We start from the raw sequence: 18,284 nt of genomic DNA on the forward strand, positions 1-18,284 counted from the left end.
GTAATAAACCCCCAAAGTTTTGATAAGCCCTTTTTTTTAACTGATTAATTTTAAAAAATGTATGCGTATTTATTGTTTGTAGTACTCATTAAGGTTACGGGTCACTGTTGCTAACCATAGCTAATATCTTAGCATTCTCTTATTGAGTAGAAGCTAGCAGCTAGCTGTTACTGCTGACCAAGAGGACGAACTTCCCCTTTAAAAATAAGTAGTTTTTCTTTTTTATTCATGATATAAATAATTCTAGGAAGGCCAGGGCGTATACGCAACTCGTAAAATAAGTATTAAATATATCTATTTAAACAAATAGTGCCAGAGTTTCTTCCAAAGTCGCTAGTATGCTATGGGTATATTTATACTATGCATCTAGCGCGCCCTCTGTTGGACGCCCCGGCATGAGCAGCTTACGTGTATGACGTCACGGTCGAAGGCTGGGTGTGTTCTGGCAAAGCGCGAAGTGTCGTCGGGCTACGCAGTCGCCTTTTCACCCCAACGTCGACAAATGGTGACCTTAGAGTCCAATAAAGACATGGATTTCGACTTTTTATTCAACGATACAGCTATCCAGTTTTCCGACTTTCGCGAATTCACGGTAAGTCGGCCTCATTCTCAAATAGTTGAAGCTAAACTACAGGCGCCATCCTAGCTAGCTAGCTAGCTTACCAGCTAGTCGAAAGCTCGTGTGTTTGTATTTGTCAAATGAGTTAACATCTTATTTTAGACAAAATGTTAATATTTTATACATTTCTATAGGGTTGCTTTACTTTAATACCGAACCGGCGAGTGCGAACTATGTTACCGTGTCGATTTATCTGGTATTTTCGCGAAATGTGCTCTTTCTAAATTCATGTACTACAAACTAACCGGAAGCATAAGCGAACCTTCTGTTTACATTTAAATATCGTTACATAAAAGTATTTATAAACACGACTTAAGCCTTAAAATGTCATACCAGTGGCTTATGATCCAAATAAAGTAACCACTGAATTTCCATTTACAAATGTACATAATTTGAAGAATATAATCGGTGGTACTAAATAAATGTACGCTATGTAAAAGGAAATAGAGCTGAAAATTAGATTATCATTTAAAATGTGAATATAGAAAAAAAAATCATAAATATAGGAAAATATTTTTGAAAATCTGGGCTGAAAATTAGAAAATCATTTAAAATATGTAAATATAGACAAATATATATAAAAGATCATATAATATAGGAAAATATTTTTGAAAATCATTTAAAATATGTAAATATAGAAAAAAATCATATAATATGGGAAAATGTTTTTGAAAATCTGGGCTGAAAATTAGAAAATCATTTAAAATATGTAAATATAAAAAAAATTATATAGAAAAAATCATATAATATAGGAAAATATTTTTGAAAATCTGGGCTGAAAATTAGAAAATCATTTAAAATATGTAAAGATAGAAAAAATAAATATAAAAAATTGCATAATATAGAAAAATATTTTTGAAAATCTGGGCTGAAAATAAGAAAATCATTTAAAATATGTAAAGATAGAAAAAAATATATATATAAAAAATCATGTAATATAGAAAAATATTTTTGAAAATTGGAAAATAATTTAAAATATGTAAATAAAGAAAATATATATATATAAAATCATGTAATATAGAAACATATTTTTGAAAATTAGAAAATAATTTAAAATATGTAAATATAAAAAATATATATTAAAAAATTCATATAATGTAGGAAAATATTTTTGAAAATCTTGCATTCGCAAAAAACTGTTAATAAATATATAGCTAATTTCGTAAGTTGAGGTACAACTACATCTTTGTTACAATGTGTCACTATTGAGTGATTTCCAACCGAAACTTTGCTAGCAAAACATTCTACTACAATAGTGTCTATGTTAAGCCAATGACGGCAATGGACGTCGTGTACATTTTGACTGCAAAGGCACAAATGAATGATTTAAATTATGGTTTAAACTTGCATCATTTACTACGTTGCCTTGGCAGTTTGTTCCCGGCCGTCAAAGATTGTCCCAACGCGTGAGAAAGCGGCTTTATTATGGCTTGGATCACGACGTGTCCCTTCAAGTTCTCTCCTCGCCCGTCACAGGTAACATTTTATTTTATTTATGTTAATTTCAACCTTCATAATTTGTCTTAAAGCACACAAAATGAATCCACTTCCTTATTATCTTCATTTTTTTGAAAATGGTTTCCACAATAAACGATGAATGATCATTTTTCAGATATCGCCGTTGAATTCTTCCAGAAGTCTGCCCCAAGCCCAATCCGGAAACTCCACAAGAAATACGCCGTTCAGGTTTCCAGGTCAGCACAATTTTCATTTTCTTTTTTACCGTAATGAAGACAAAACTTTTTTTCCCCGGAGCCTACTTTCAGAACTCTTAGTGCGGAAATTACGGTCATTGAGTTTTCATTACGAAATATAAGTTATACTTTTTATTCCACTTTTATTTTTGAGGATAAGGATTGGAATCGGGTTAAAAAAAAAAAAAAAATTATATGAACTCTAAGTGCGGAAATTACGGTAATTTAGTTTTCATTACAAAATATAAGTTATACTTTTTATTCCACTTTTATTTTTTAAGATAAGGATTGGAATTGGGTTAAAAAAAATAATACGGACTCTTAGTATGGAAATTACGGTAATTTAGTTTTCATCACAAAATATAAGATATACTTTTTTTCAGTCATTTCTTGGTCTGCCTATTTATGAAAAACAATATACCCAAAATTCTACCATTTTTTTAACATAGATTGGAAAAAAAATTGGTGACAGGCGCCTAGTGGTTAGCACGTCGGCTCGCAGTTCTGGGGTCGGGGGTTCGAGCCCAGGTGGGTCTTAACTCTATGGAAGTTTGCAGTTTCTTCGCCCTGCAGTTTTTCCTTATTTTTTGTTTATTTATTCCCATAAACATACATGCTAGGCTAATTTAGCGCTCTAAATTGCCCCTAGCTACAAATGATTGGTCGCTTGTCTCCTCGTGCCCTGCGATTGGCTCACCACCCATTCTAAGGGTCTCGCGGCTGGTGCCCGTAGTTAGCTCCAGCACCCCCCACGACCCTGGTGGGGATAGGCGGTTCAGAAAATGAATGAATGTTTCAGTGATTAGCTTCATCTACTGGTAGAGCGGAGAAATACAAGCATGTTTCTCAAGGTATTATTCTATTGTTATTGTTAAGGATTTGATTTTGATTTTTTCCTTTGCAGGGAAGCTTGCATTTCACCGTGCGCCATGATGTTAGCGCTGGTTTACATCGAAAGGCTCCGAAATAGAAACCCCGAGTACCTCCAAAAGATCTCCTCCTCTGACCTCTTCTTGATCTCCATGGTACGTCCGTCCAAATAATTCTTTTTATTATCTTATTTTCCACCAATTATTACTTTTTTTTCATTGTTGTTGTTGTTGTTCATTCCGCCGTCCGCCTCCCCTTCAATCTGATTGGACGATTACGAGTGAGCAATTCATTTGAGTTGACAGCACAAGCATAAAAAGAGCTTTCCAGGGTGGCCATGTTGGTACAGACAACCTTCCCATCAAAATCAATGCGTTGACAGCACAAGCTCAAAAAGGAATTCCAGGGCAGCCATGTTGGTACAGACAACCTTCCCATCAAAGTCGATGCGTTGACTGCACAAGCATAAAAAGAGCTTTCCAGGGCGGACATGTTGGTACAGGCAACCTTCCCATCAAAATCAATGCGTTGACAGCACAAGCTCAAAAAGGAATTCCAGGGCAGCCATGTTGGTACAGACAACCTTCCCATCAAAGTCGATGCGTTGACTGCACAAGCATAAAAAGAGCTTTCCAGGGCGGACATGTTGGTACAGGCAAACTTCCCATCAAAGTAAATGCGTTGACAGCACAGGCATAAAAGGAGCTTTCCATGGCGGCCATGTTGGTACAGACAAACTTCCCATCAAAGTCAATGCGTTGACTTCCAAATCACTTCATTCATTTTCTGAACTGGCTCGCGAGGGGTGCCGGAGCTCACCCTGGCTAACTACGGGCGCCGTGAATCGGTGGCCGGCCAATAGCGGGGCACGGGGAGACAAACAACCAATTGTGTCATAGCTAGGAACAAGTTAGCATATAATTAACCTAGCATTCATGTTTTTTGGGATGAAGGAAGAAACCGGAATGCCTGGAGAAAGCCACACAAAATACACAGTGGGATCGAACCCTCGACCTCAGAACTGCGAGGCCGGAGCGCGGAGCGCTAACCACTAGTCCACCGGATTGAAATCAATTGAAATCTTATTTCTCAACTCCTTTTTAAGGATTGACGTCTGTTAGCTCGACCGCGGACGCCGCCGAGCGTCCAATCCGTTCAAAGTGGGAGGCGGCCAACGAAGCAACATCCCGTCTGGTTTTAAAGGAACGCTAACGTTGTTTGCTATCTCCTCAGATGGTCGCCAGCAAGTACCTGTACGACGAAGGCGAGGAAGAGGAGGTCTTCAACGACGAGTGGGGGGCCGCCGGGAAACTGGACGTGGAAACCGTCAACAAACTGGAAATGGATTTCCTGAGCGCCATCGTAAGTCGCCCGCCGCTCGCCAACCTCTTCACTTCGCCATCCAAAACCTCCTTGGTGTCCGTTCCCGTAGGATTGGAGTCTCTTCACCGGGGCGCACGACTTCTCGGAGGCCCTGGGTCGGCTGGAGAGCAGGTACGCCGAGTCGGACACCCTCGCCAACCCGTTTTTTTAACCGTGTCTGAAACTGAGCCTTTTTGAATCGACAGCGTGGCGCGGCGCGAAGGGACGATGCGAGGCTGGTTCACCTACACCGACATTTGCGTGCTGCTGGAGCAAGCGGCGTGGACGGACGCGCTCGTGGACGTCTACCAGCACTTGATTAAGGTCAGTGGGCGGGGTCTCGCACCACGATCAAGGTTTTGAAATGTTTTATTGGCCGAGTGGTTAGCGCGGGGCGGGGTTGGGCAAACTTTTTGGCCCGGGGGGGGGGGGGGGGGCACATTGACTTTAAAAATTTGACAGGCGGGTGGGCCGGGTCAGCACAAGATACGATACATATAAAAAACTGCATCCGTTAACAGTACATATGAAACATAAACAGAAAAAAGGACTAAAGTATGAACATACTCATCACTCATCTGGGATTTATGGGGTGCTTTCTTGGTTTCCATCAGACTAAAGGTCTGTTCACACATATGTAGAGCCAAATAAGACCAGAATCCTCTGTGCCATTTTCTGGATGTTTGGAAATTTGGCTGCACTTCACGAATCATAAAACTCCGAGACCTTCAGGGAGTTGAACTTGTCACATTGGAGATCAATCAGTTCCAACGGCAACTCCTGTGGAGCCCTTTCCGGGTCTTGTGAGAAAGGACATGACACAAAATCACAAAACCCACGGCAGAATTGCTCATGCCGGTCATCCAATGATTTCCTGTATTTTTTCACATGCGGGGGCCTCTTTTGACGCAACCAGTGCGGGAAATGAGCAAATGACTTGTCTGATATTTGCTTGAAAAATAAAACCAGCTTGGTTTTGAAGGCGGAAGCTTTGCTTGCATTTCATGCACAAACAGTTTTTTTTCCTTTGTAGCTTCACATTCAGCTCATTCATGTGTGTCAGGATGTCCACAGTAAAAGTTAAACGTTCAGAAATGTGTCAGTATTCTCAAGTAATCTCCTGTTTGAGCTCCCACATATTTACATACTTTTACTAGACTAATGCGCCATCTATCAGGGAAACGAGGGTATTGCAGGGAAATGAATGAGGTCATTGATTTTTACTATAATTTGGACAACGTCGGCGGGCCGGATTAAAAAGCCTAACGGGCCGTGTATGGCCCGCGGGCCCTAGTTTGCCCATGTCTGCTCTAAACACTAGCTAATTAACCCCCGTTTTTCTTTTTTAATGACCCGGATTTAATGAAGCTTCACTACTTTTATCCAGAAAGAACATTTCTGAAAAATTGCTGTATTTTCGCAGTTCAAAGCCCAAAAAAATGGAGGAAAAGCTAATAGCTTTAGCCTGGCACTTTCTGCAGCATTCTCATTGGTGTTTTATTATTTGTATTTTTCAGGTTTTCTGCATGCTAGGCTTTCTCTACCTGACCGGCATGGCGGGCGTCATCGCCACCGGCGGCGTCCTCCACCAACTCAGCCTCAGTCCAAGCAACCGGAACCCATTGGCGTCCCCGGACCAGGTCGCCCCGTCGCTCCTCGACGTCACGGCGCCGTCCAACGAGACCCTAGACTGCCACGCAGACCTCGCCGCTCCATACGAACCCCGCCAAACCCCTTCGCTTCACCCCAACACGACGATATCCCGTCTCTGGGCCACCCGGCTCGCCTCGTTGGGATCGGGGCTCAAGGAAACCACGCTGGAGTCGCCGGACAACTGGTCTACGCCATTTTGTCGTGGAGTCATCGCCAACAAGTCCGCCGTATTCGCCCGGCACGGGTCCTGGCTGGCCTCCTTCTGACGGGAAATGGACTCACCCGATGCGTTTCCAAGAACCCAAGACCTCGTCATCCAAGTTCGGCACCCTTTACGAGATCTCCTCGAGACTGACTAGCCCGCTACAGTTTGCTGCTAATCGTCACGTAGTCTGGAGGGAGGAGACAGCACTGTTTTTTGGTTTGTTTTTTAATTCACATCCTCACGTTTTTATGTTCCAGGTCACCAGAAATAGGCCATAGTTTCGTACTCAGACCAGATGATTTCATTTCAAGACTTGCCGGACACCAGAACTTCCAGGTCGTAAAATGCTAAGAGCTAGCCGCTAGCGCGAACTGGTTTGATGTTCCACATCGACAAAAAAACCCGTTGTACTCAAGACCAGGTTATTTTGAAACCAAGACTTGCCAGAACTGCCAGATATAATCTCTCGACCATAGTCCAGTTGTTAAATGCTAGGAGCTAGCTGGATAAGGCTAACCATTTCGATGTTCCACATCGCCAAAAAAAACGTTGTACTCAAGACCAGGTTATTTAAAACCAAGACTTGCCGGAACTGCCGGATATAATCTCTCGACCATAGTCCTTTTGTCAAATGCTAAGAGCTAGGCGCTAGCGCTAACCGTTTTGATGTTCCACATCGACAAAAAACCGTTGTACTCAAGACCAGGTTATTTGAAACCAAGACTTGCCAGAGCTCCCGGATATAATCTCTCGACCATGGTCCTGTCGTTAAATGCTAAGAGATAGTCGCTAATGCTAACCATTTTGATGTTCCACATCGACAAAAAAAAACCTGTTGTACTCAAGACCAGGTTATTTGAAACCAAGTCTTGCCAGAGCTCCCGGATATAATCTCTCGACCATAGTCCTGTTGTTAAATGCTAAGAGCTAGCCGCTAATGCTAACCATTTTGATGTTCCACATCGACAAAAAAAACCTGTTGTACTCAAGACCAGGTTATTTGAAACCAAGACTTGCCAGATTTACCCCGTGGACTTTGTTAGCCCAGTTGTTAAATGCTAAGAGCTAGCCACTAATGCTAACCATTTTGATGTTCCACATCGACAAAAAAAACCTGTTGTACTCAAGACCAGGTTAATTGAAACCAAGACTTGCCAGATTTACCCTGTGGACTTTGTTAGCCCAGTTGTTAAATGCTAGGAGCTAGCTACAACTGCTAACTGTCGTTATGTTGCAGATCTGCAAGAAACGGCTAAATCTTGTACAATTTGGAACAAAGACTTTGACATTGTTAGTCCAGTCGCTAAATGCCGGGAGCTAGCTGCTAATGCTAATCACCTCGTTCCTTTGATTGTAGACATTTTGAACAACTTGAGACTGAGACCAGACAAAAACTTTCAGGAGTCCTAGACCAAGACCAAGACTTTGAGTAATCTAGACCTTCAGGGTTTTACCTTTCAGTTCTTTTCATTGGTTAGCGGGTTTGAATTATTGGGTTGGTGTGTTCTTGTTCAGAATGTTGTAAGGGATTGACATATGCAAGTTTAAAAGATGGCGCTAGATGCGGAGAAATGTTACCGCTTCACGAAAGAGATTATCCTTTTTTTGTTGGGTTTTTTTGTGTTGTTTTTCACTGGGTAGAAGGGTGTTCAAGCTAGTGTTGCACTGATACTAGATGCGGAATTACAATTACGTTAATTAGAACGTACGTGTGTGTACTTGGGTTTCTAACTGCCGATTGCCTCACCCAAGATGGCCACCAGGGACGCACGTCGTCGCCATTGAAATAAGTTGGTTTTTTTTTATTTCTGGCGGAGTCAATGGTAAACAAAAGTAAAAAAGAAGCCACTTTACTATTGATAACATCTCCGGTTGGAAATAAGCTAGTTATGACTTAATTTGAACGTCAATACGTTGACTTTAATGGTGACGTCACAATCAAGCCCCGAGACGCCATGTTGGTAGGGGCGACCAAATTATTTTTGCATGCAGTCTTTTGTATTAAATGTACGTTTATATTTTGTTTTTCTTAAAGTTATCAATACAATCTCGCACTCCGATTGGTCTAATAGATATCAGGAGGCTAAATATGGTATCAGTGCAACACTTAAAACAGCTCACGCTAATATGCAATGCTACTGTTATACATTTCAAATATAAAAAAACGTTCATAACACTGCGCCTAGCTGAAACTTTAAACGTCATACAGCAGGCTTATAAGATATTACCCCACTTTGTCGTTTTTCCTAAAGTTTAGCGTGTGTTTTTTCCATACTATAAAACGCCTCATTAGCGTGCTAACAACATGCTAGCGCGCTAGCACTAACAACTCGTAGAAGTACTCCTTTTACTTCCGTTTCTGTTTTAATAGCAACTTTCACTCCAGGTTCACGAGTTACTACATTATCATGCAGTTTTTTTAAAACTATATTTCCTAAAGAAAAAAGCCCCAAAGCGTTTCCGTGGAGTTTATAAATAAATACTATTTTGACTATTTGAGGACCCCCGGAAGCGAACCGCCTTTTATTTTGTACACCGTTTGAAAACAAGCCAAGTTGAATAAAGTGTGTGGAAATGAATCATTTTTTGTTGACGAAATCTGAGACCGGAACGGATTTGTCCACGGGGAACCGTTTCTGGAGTGGCACCCTTCCCCCCTCAAGTGCCCCGGACTTGACACCCTCCCCTCGGCTACTCTTAAAATAGCTCCCCGCTCTTCCGCGAGGACTTAAGTGGAGCTCCGAGTAGAACTTAAATGTTCGCAACATTAATGGACGCCACGGAAAAATGGAGGCTTCCTCGCAGGTAAACAACTTCAATGTCATATTTTTACGTGTCTTTTGTGAAAAATGCCATAAATGTCTCGCTACCGCTATTTTAGGATTCATTTCAACTTGGAACTTCACAGGCACAGAAACAAGGTAAGCCCACCATAAGTACTACACTATGTCCAGAGTACTAATAATGACGTAGTACTCGTTTTTTTGTATATGCTAACACATTGCTATGTGATTTATTTTTAGATGCTAACACAACCGTCTACATGGATTTCATGAAGAATCACTGCTGTTATGACGCCATCCCAACTAGCTGCAAATTGGTCATATTTGATACCAAACTCCAAGTAAGTACCGTACAGTGCCTTGAGATACGAGCTAAATGCCTTTTGGGACGCCAGCTCGTATGTCAAATCAAAATTTCCCATTATAAAGTAACTAAATACAAATTAGCTCATTCCCAACCTCTTAAAAAAACTAAAATAGCATATTACAATGGAAAACATGTTTTTAATTGGTCCAACAAAGTAATAAATGGCTATCTAGTGGTTGTGATCTGCAATAAAATGTGACATTATTGTTTACAGTACGGCGGTACCTCGAGATACGAGCTTACTGAGCTCGTATGTCGATTTACTCGTAACTCAAATGAACGTTTCCCATAGAAATGAACCAAAAACTAATTAATTCGTTCCAACCCAATGAAAAAAAAAACTTAAAATAGGATATTACAATGGAAAACATGTCTTTAATTGGTCTAACAAAGTAACAAACGGGTATCTAGTAGTTATGATATGCAATAAAATGTGACATTATTGTTTACAGTACTGTATAGGTACAGTATGTAACATAACATAAACGTTGCTTTACTTTCAAGTGCTGTAGATTCCGCTAACCATTTTAAGAGAAGCCCCGCCCCCTCATCATATATATGAATAAAGTGGACGTGTCGTATTCTCGTGCAGTCGTACCTCTACTTAAGAAATTAATGGGTTTTTCGTAACTTGAAAATTTCGTAAGTAGAGGTGTACTTTATATGTAAATTCTCTAATGGGTTCCACGGTCGTCACACAATTACCAAGTAAACCCTTTAAAATGGGTCAAAGTGTCCCAATTTTGGATGAAAAATGTGAGGAAACCCACAAAAAAATGAGATAAAATGATAAGGAAATGATTTATTAATGTTTTAAAAATAAATTAAGCAAATGAAAATGTGCACTGTGCCACTGAAATATCTCCCCCCAGGGCCCTTATAGAGTATAGAATGTAATATCCGTGTTTGTCCACCAGAGGGCGACACAGCCCGTTCTACCAGGGCCGAAAACCGTCCACTTTGTACTACAAGGGTGTCAGACTCGGGTACGTTCGCGGGCTGCGTTAATGTCAACTCAATTTCATGTGGGCCGGCCCATTTTAGATATAATATTTAGATTTTTTTTTATAAATGGATTAAAAGACCTGAATATTCCGTTTTTTATAGATCTAAAACAATGTTTATTTGAGATTTTTTTAATATATTTTTAGATTTTACAAAACGATTTTTGAACTAAATACACAGAAAAAAATGGATTAAAAAATGACAATTATTGACTTAAAAGGGGGAAAATCATGAAATATAATGTACATCTATACTCTTCATTTTAATTTCATCCTAAAACAGAAAGTCAGCACTCATCATTGACTTTCCCGGGCCACACAAAATGATGCGGCGGGCCACATTTGGCCCCCGGGCCGTCACTTTGACACAAGTGTTTTAGACTTTTACGTGTGTGTGAAAATATGTGCCATATTTGTAGTTTTTAATCGCTTGATAAGGGGAATTCAAAAATAAAATAACAGATAAGAAAATGCATTTACTTTTGGGGGATTTTGTAACTTAGATATTTTTCGTAATTTATGTCACTCATTTTCATGTTTAAAAATGTGTAACCTGAAATGTTCGTACCAAGAGGCATTCGTAAGTAGAGGTATGATTGTATGTCCATTTTCTTTTCTTCTTCTCTTTTATATAAAGGTGCAAAAGGCCTTTTTTGCACTGGTGGCCAACAGTTTGAGGGCGGCACCTTTGTGGGACAGCAAATTGAAGAGATTTGTGGGTAAGATAAGATATGAATATGAAAAAAAAAAACATTAATATTGGAGTAAAAATAGAACATGTATGTATGCTTGATTGACAGGTATGCTGACCATTACAGATTTCATCAACATCGTCCATTGCTACTACAAATCGCCTCTGGTAAGATTCTTCAACTCCAAAGTGTTGTCGGGGGTGCCGTAATTGAGCTTATTTAAAGGTGCAGATGTATGAGTTGGAGAACCACAAGATTGAGACCTGGAGAGGTGAGTCAATCATCTGGAATTTTCGAATAAAAAACGCTTCGTAACATTTGAGACAAAAGACAACCAATCGGTCATACCAAGTTAGCCTAGCATTAGCCTTGCATTTGCATTAGCCTAGTATTTGCATTAGCCTAGCATTTGCATTAGCCTAGCATTTGCATTAGCCTAGCATTTGTATTAGCCTAGCATTTGCATTAGCCTAGCATTTGCATTAGCCTAGCATTTGCATTAGCCTAGCATTTGCATTAGCCTAGCATTTGCATTAGCCTAGCATTTGCATTAGCCTAGCATTTGCATTAGCCTAGCATTTGCATTAGCCTAGCATTTGCATTAGCCTAGCATTTGCATTAGCCTAGCATTTGCATTAGCCTAGCATTTGCACTTGCATTAGCCTAGCATTTGCATTAGCCTAGCATTTGCACTTGCATTAGCCTAGCATTTGCATTAGCCTAGCATTTGCATTAGCCTAGCATTTGCATTAGCCTAGCATTTGCATTAACCTAGCATTTGCATTAGCCTAGCATTAGCCTAGCATTAGCCTAGCATTCATGTTTTTTGGGATGTGGGAGGAAACCGGAGTTCTGGTGGGAAATCCAAGGGAAGCCGGGGAAAACATGTAAACTCCACACGGAGGGGGATTCCCCAGGGATCGGACCCGCGGCCCCAGAACGGCGAGGCGGACCCGCCAACCACTTGTGCACTGGACCGACACTGTATTTTTTTTTTCAAAGAGACGGACGGACATGTGGTGGCGCTTAACGAATGGTTTGTAGTTTGAAGGTTTTTCCTTGGGATGAAATGAGCTTTCTTGACTTGCTCGTAGACGTCTACTTGAAGTCTTCGCGTCCCTTCCTCATCAGCATTTCGCCCGAGGCCAGGTGAGGACACAATCCAAGCGACGACAACCCTTGCCGTCTTTTTGAGGTGTCCTCCCTCCGTCAGCATTTTCTTCATCTATCTTTTCTCTTCCCTTCTCCTCCTTCTTCCTTCCTCCCTCCTTTTCTTCGTCCTCTTCTTCATCTTCCTCTTCTTCATCTACATCTTCCTCCTCTTCTTCATCTTCCTCTTCTTCATCTACATCTTCCTCCTCTTCTTCATCTTCCTCCTCTTCATCTTCCTCCTTTTCCTCTTCCTCTTCTTCATCTTCCTCTTCTTCCTCTTCATCTTCATCTTCCTCTTCTTCATCTTCTTCTTCATCTTCTTCCTCTTCTTCATCTTCTTCCTCTTCTCCATCTTCATCTTCCTCCTCTTCCTCCTTTTCATCTTCCTCATCTTCATCTTCCTCATCTTCTTCCTCATCCTCTTTTTCATCTTCCTCTTCCTCTTCATCTTCCTCTTCATCTTCCTCTTCTTCATCTTCCTCATCTTCATCTTCCTCCTTTTCCTCTTCTTCATCTTCCTCTTCCTCCTCTTCCTCTTCCTCCTCTTCCTCCTCTTCCTCTTCTTCCTCTTCTTCCTCTTCCTCTTCTTCCTCTTCTTCCTCTTCTTCCTCTTCTTCCTCTTCTTCCTCTTCTTCCTCTTCTTCCTCTTCTTCCTCTTCTTCCTCTTCTTCCTCCTCTTCCTCCTCTTCCTCCTCTTCATCATCTTCCTCCTCTTCCTCCTTTTCCTCTTCTTCCTCCTCTCCATCTTCTCCATCCTCATCTTCCTCCTTTTTCTCTTCTTCACCTTCCTTGTCTTCCTCTTCTCCATCTTCCTCATCTTCATCTTCCTCCTTTTCCTCTTCCTCCTCTTCCTCATCTTCCTCATTTTCCTCTTCTTCCCCTTCCTCGTCTTCCTTCCTCCCTCCTTTTCTTCGTCCTCTTCTTCATCTTCCTCTTCTTCATCTACATCTTCCTCCTCTTCTTCATCTTCCTCCTCTTCATCTTCCTCCTTTTCCTCTTCCTCTTCTTCATCTTCCTCTTCATCTTCATCTTCCTCTTCTTCATCTTCTTCTTCATCTTCTTCCTCTTCTTCATCTTCTTCCTCTTCTCCATCTTCCTCATCTTCATCTTCCTCATCTTCTTCCTCATCCTCTTTTTCATCTTCCTCTTCCTCTTCATCTTCCTCTTCATCTTCCTCTTCTTCATCTTCCTCATCTTCATCTTCCTCCTTTTCCTCTTCTTCACCTTCCTCCTCTTCCTCTTCTTCATCTTCCTCTTCCTCCTCTTCCTCTTCCTCCTCTTCCTCCTCTTCCTCTTCTTCCTCTTCCTCTTCTTCCTCTTCCTCTTCTTCCTCTTCTTCCTCTTCTTCCTCTTCTTCCTCTTCTTCCTCTTCTTCCTCCTCTTCCTCCTCTTCATCATCTTCCTCCTCTTCCTCCTTTTCCTCTTCTTCCTCCTCTCCATCTTCTCCATCCTCATCTTCCTCCTTTTTCTCTTCTTCACCTTCCTTGTCTTCCTCTTCTCCATCTTCCTCATCTTCATCTTCCTCCTTTTCCTCTTCCTCCTCTTCCTCATCTTCCTCATTTTCCTCTTCTTCCCCTTCCTCGTCTTCCTTCCTCCCTCCTTTTCTTCGTCCTCTTCTTCATCTTCCTCTTCTTCATCTACATCTTCCTCCTCTTCTTCATCTTCCTCCTCTTCATCTTCCTCCTTTTCCTCTTCCTCTTCTTCATCTTCCTCTTCATCTTCATCTTCCTCTTCTTCATCTTCTTCTTCATCTTCTTCCTCTTCTTCATCTTCTTCCTCTTCTCCATCTTCATCTTCCTCCTCTTCCTCCTTTTCATCTTCCTCATCTTCATCTTCCTCATCTTCTTCCTCATCCTCTTTTTCATCTTCCTCTTCCTCTTCATCTTCCTCTTCATCTTCCTCTTCTTCATCTTCCTCATCTTCATCTTCCTCCTTTTCCTCTTCTTCACCTTCCTCCTCTTCCTCTTCTTCATCTTCCTCTTCCTCCTCTTCCTCTTCTTCCTCTTCCTCCTCTTCCTCTTCTTCCTCTTCCTCTTCTTCCTCTTCCTCTTCTTCCTCTTCTTCCTCTTCTTCCTCTTCTTCCTCTTCTTCCTCTTCTTCCTCTTCTTCCTCCTCTTCCTCCTCTTCATCATCTTCCTCCTCTTCCTCCTTTTCCTCTTCTTCCTCCTCTCCATCTTCTCCATCCTCATCTTCCTCCTTTTTCTCTTCTTCACCTTCCTTGTCTTCCTCTTCTCCATCTTCCTCATCTTCATCTTCCTCCTTTTCCTCTTCCTCCTCTTCCTCATCTTCCTCATTTTCCTCTTCTTCCCCTTCCTCGTCTTCCTTCCTCCCTCCTTTTCTTCGTCCTCTTCTTCATCTTCCTCTTCTTCATCTACATCTTCCTCCTCTTCTTCATCTTCCTCCTCTTCATCTTCCTCCTTTTCCTCTTCCTCTTCTTCATCTTCCTCTTCATCTTCCTCTTCTTCATCTTCTTCTTCATCTTCTTCCTCTTCTTCATCTTCTTCCTCTTCTCCATCTTCATCTTCCTCCTCTTCCTCCTTTTCATCTTCCTCATCTTCATCTTCCTCATCTTCTTCCTCATCCTCTTTTTCATCTTCCTCTTCCTCTTCATCTTCCTCTTCATCTTCCTCTTCTTCATCTTCCTCATCTTCACCTTCCTCCTCTTCCTCTTCTTCATCTTCCTCTTCCTCCTCTTCCTCTTCTTCCTCTTCCTCCTCTTCCTCTTCTTCCTCTTCCTCTTCTTCCTCTTCTTCCTCTTCCTCTTCTTCCTCTTCTTCCTCTTCTTCCTCTTCTTCCTCTTCTTCCTCCTCTTCCTCCTCTTCCTCCTCTTCATCATCTTCCTCCTCTTCCTCCTTTTCCTCTTCTTCCTCCTCTCCATCTTCTCCATCCTCATCTTCCTCCTTTTTCTCTTCTTCACCTTCCTTGTCTTCCTCTTCTCCATCTTCCTCATCTTCATCTTCCTCCTTTTCCTCTTCCTCCTCTTCCTCATCTTCCTCATTTTCCTCTTCTTCCCCTTCCTCGTCTTCCTCTCTTAACCTTCCTCTTCTTCCTCTTCATCTTCCTCATCGTTATCTTCCTCTTCCTCTTCTTCCTCCTCTTCATCATCTTCCTCTTCATCATCTTCCTCTTCTTCTTCCTCTTCCTCCTTTTCCTCTTCTTCCTCCTCTTCATCTTCTCCATCCCCATCTTCCTCATCTTCATCTTCCTCATCTTCCTCATCCCCATCTTCATCTTCATCATCATCTTCTTCATCTTTCATGTCTTCCCTTGCCTTCCTCCTCTTCCTCCTTTTCCTCTTCCTCTTCCTCTTCCTGCCCCTCTCCCCTGCCTTCTTCCCCCAAGCGCAGCCTGTTCGACGCCATCTACTCGTTGCTGAAGCACAAGATCCACCGTTTGCCGGTGATCGAGCCGGCGTCCGGCAACGTCCTGCACATCCTCACCCACAAGAGGATCCTCAAGTTCCTCCACATCTTTGTGAGCCTTCCTTTTCAATCCACCGACTCTACCCTTCGCGATCCATCCATCTATACACTGCCCCGCCCACAGGGGGCCACGGTGCCCAAGCCCACGTTCGCGCGGCGACCCATCCTGGAGACCGGCATCGGGACCTTCAGGGACGTGGCCACCGTTCGCCAGACCGCCACGCTTTACGACGCCCTCGACATCTTCGTGGATCGGAGGGTGTCGGCGCTCCCGGTGGTGGACGAAAAAGGTACAAGTTTTTGGGGGGGTCCGGACCCGGGAAAGACCGGGAGTCGAGATCGAGACCAGACGGAGACGTTTGGGACTGGAGACCAAAACAATACCAAGACTTTTTGACAAAAAACTAAGATTGAAATGACAAAAATGCTCACTCTACCGACATTTTCTCTCTTTATTTTTAATCAGGCAAAGTGGTGGCCCTCTACTCCCGATTTGACGTCATCGTAAGTACTCGCGGGGGAGGTACCGTGGTCCGGCGCCCCTTTTTTTCCCACCGTACTCCAATTGCGGGCGGCAGAATCTGGCGGCCCAGAAGACGTACAACGACCTGGACGTCACCCTGCTGGAGGCTCTCCGTAAGCGCAGCTGTTCCGCCGAGGGGGTCATCAAGTGCTACGCCGACGAGACCTTGGACACCGTCATCGAACGCATCGTCGCCGCCGAGGTGGGTCTTGGTCTTTCCCTCGTCTTACTTTCGTTCCTGGGTTTTCGTCGAGGGGTGGGACGTCCGGAATTGGTTGCCAGCCAATGGGAGGCCACCGTGAGACAATGAGTTAGCGTCCCAACGTTCGTGATATACCATACTTATTCGTATTGGACTTTAGGACTCCAAATTGTGGCTTTTGTTTTGGTCTAGATGAGCAAAAGTGTTGCTTTTGTTTGGGTCTGGACTCGCAAAGGTTTTGTTCCCGGTTCTGCTCTGTTTGTTGACTCGTAAGACTCTCCGTTGTCTTCTGGTTTTTGCTTCTAAAAGTCTTGGTCTTGGTTTGCTGTAAGGTTCGTTTTGTTCAGGTCTGGACTCACAAAAGTCTTGGTCCCGTTTCGGTCTTAGTCTGAAAATGATTCATTCTGTTTGGGTGTAACCCTAACCCTCAAAGGTCTTGGTTCCCGACTCTCAAAAACCTCGGTCCCGATTGGGTCTCGACTTGCAAAAGTCCCGGTCCAGCTTGGGTCTAGACTCGTAAAAATCTTGGTTCCCAACTCCCACAAGTCTTGGCCCAGTTTCATTCTTGGTTCAAAAACCTTTCATACTCTTTGGGTCTCAACTCGCAAAGGTCTAGCTCCCATTCAGGTCTCAACTCGCAAAAACCCAAGTCCCGTTTGATCCTAAACTCACAGATATCTTGATTTCCAATCCCAAAAATCTTTGTCTGGCTTGAGTCTTGGTTAAAAAAACAGTCCGTATTGTTTGGGTCTGGACTCGCAAAGATCTTAGTTCCCAACTCTGGTTTTGAAGGCTTGGAAGACCCTTGGGACTAGCGGTTTTGTTGTCCTCACGTTGCAGGTTCACCGACTGGTGCTGGTGGACCGAGCCGACATTGTGAGGGGCATCGTCTCGCTGTCCGACCTACTTCAGGCCATGGTCTTGACTCCGGCGGGTATCGAGGCCCTTCTATGACCCCTCCCCCTCATTACTGAGGTAGGCTTCCCACATCCTTAGCCGCCTCCCCCTTCCCACAATCCTCTCCTGCGACAAATGTCTTTCAGAATCACGGGTGCCAAATGTAGCTGCTGAGCAGCCGGTTCTACCAAGATGGCTGTGCTGCGTTAATGTGCCCTCAGGGGGGCGCCATACTCAATTCTGTGATCATTTCAGATCCTCCCCTCAAGGGGGCGCTAGACTGAATTGGCTACATGGGACTTTAATTTGCTGATCCGCAACCCTTAAAGCATAAAAGCGGGGGGAAAAGATTTAATCCTGTTTGGTTCTGGACAGGAAGTCAGAAACAGGAAGTGATGTCAGCCAAGTCTAATTTTTTTTTAACTTTCCCTGTTTTTCTCCCAAGTGTTCGCTTTCTAAATTAAAATACTTATTGGTCATGCTCAAGATTTCTGTAGTTTGTTTTCAAATATTTGTACGTTTTTTAAGCACTAGCTGTGGGGGTAAATGTAGTATTTGTATCTTTTTAAATGATTGTATTTCAAATAAAAAAATACATTTGAATAAAACCAGATGAATATTCTTTTTTTTTTTTTACTCCAGATCCAGAATTGGTAGGGAATGATTTTTATTTTATTTTGAAGAAAAAACACTTCCGGTCTACGCACTACTGACCGACAACTAGTAAACACAGTCGACTTAACAGGGGCGTCGTAGAGTAAACAAGAAAACGTGACCTTTTCTTAACTCGTAATCCATTTGACTTTCCGCATTTGACCGGAAATGCTTCATTTGACACG

General features: G+C 42.6%; 2 protein-coding genes across 4 annotated transcripts; both read left to right on the forward strand.

The window, feature by feature from the left end:
• The first annotated feature begins 373 nt into the window (after positions 1–373).
• On the forward strand, positions 374–8,982 carry cnppd1 (cyclin Pas1/PHO80 domain containing 1). The gene is made up of 8 exons (XM_077616763.1): positions 374–592; positions 1,993–2,095; positions 2,232–2,313; positions 3,218–3,338; positions 4,417–4,545; positions 4,616–4,677; positions 4,752–4,869; positions 6,063–8,982. Exons 1-8 carry the CDS (start codon positions 413–415, stop codon positions 6,462–6,464), a joined length of 1,197 nt encoding a protein of 398 aa, XP_077472889.1. The 5' UTR covers positions 374–412; the 3' UTR covers positions 6,465–8,982.
• A 46-nt stretch (positions 8,983–9,028) lies between these two features.
• prkag3a (protein kinase, AMP-activated, gamma 3a non-catalytic subunit) lies at positions 9,029–17,933 on the forward strand. 3 transcript variants are annotated; one of them, XM_077616792.1, is made up of 13 exons: positions 9,029–9,208; positions 9,285–9,324; positions 9,427–9,527; positions 11,195–11,276; positions 11,358–11,416; positions 11,475–11,520; positions 12,344–12,398; positions 15,749–15,875; positions 15,948–16,113; positions 16,290–16,327; positions 16,402–16,548; positions 17,389–17,523; positions 17,592–17,933. In XM_077616792.1, the coding sequence occupies exons 1-12, from the start codon at positions 9,191–9,193 to the stop codon at positions 17,500–17,502; spliced, it is 993 nt and encodes a 330-aa protein (XP_077472918.1). In that variant the 5' UTR covers positions 9,029–9,190; the 3' UTR covers positions 17,503–17,523; positions 17,592–17,933. The 3 variants fall into 3 exon arrangements, with proteins under 3 accessions (XP_077472918.1, XP_077472899.1, XP_077472909.1); XM_077616773.1 differs by having other exon boundaries at positions 15,749–16,113; XM_077616783.1 differs by having other exon boundaries at positions 11,376–11,416; positions 15,749–16,113.
• The last annotated feature ends 351 nt before the right edge of the window (positions 17,934–18,284 follow it).

The sequence above is a fragment of the Stigmatopora argus genome, chromosome 1 (assembly GCF_051989625.1).
Source record: "Stigmatopora argus isolate UIUO_Sarg chromosome 1, RoL_Sarg_1.0, whole genome shotgun sequence".
Taxonomy (NCBI): domain Eukaryota; kingdom Metazoa; phylum Chordata; class Actinopteri; order Syngnathiformes; family Syngnathidae; genus Stigmatopora; species Stigmatopora argus.

What these genes read in the sequence shown, in the direction of transcription:
- cnppd1 (XM_077616763.1), top strand. Translation starts at nt 413, where the DNA reads ATGACGTCACGGTCGAAGGCTGGGTGTGTTCTGGCAAAGCGCGAAGTG. An exon ending in TACGCCGTTCAGGTTTCCAG is followed by an intron (nt 2,314 to 3,217) that starts GTCAGCACAATT and finishes TTTCCTTTGCAG; the next exon opens with GGAAGCTTGCATTTCACCGT. An exon ending in TGGATTTCCTGAGCGCCATC is followed by an intron (nt 4,546 to 4,615) that starts GTAAGTCGCCCG and finishes CCGTTCCCGTAG; the next exon opens with GATTGGAGTCTCTTCACCGG.
- prkag3a (XM_077616773.1), top strand. An exon ending in TATTTGATACCAAACTCCAA is followed by an intron (nt 9,528 to 11,194) that starts GTAAGTACCGTA and finishes TTTTATATAAAG; the next exon opens with GTGCAAAAGGCCTTTTTTGC. An exon ending in CAAATTGAAGAGATTTGTGG is followed by an intron (nt 11,277 to 11,357) that starts GTAAGATAAGAT and finishes CTTGATTGACAG; the next exon opens with GTATGCTGACCATTACAGAT.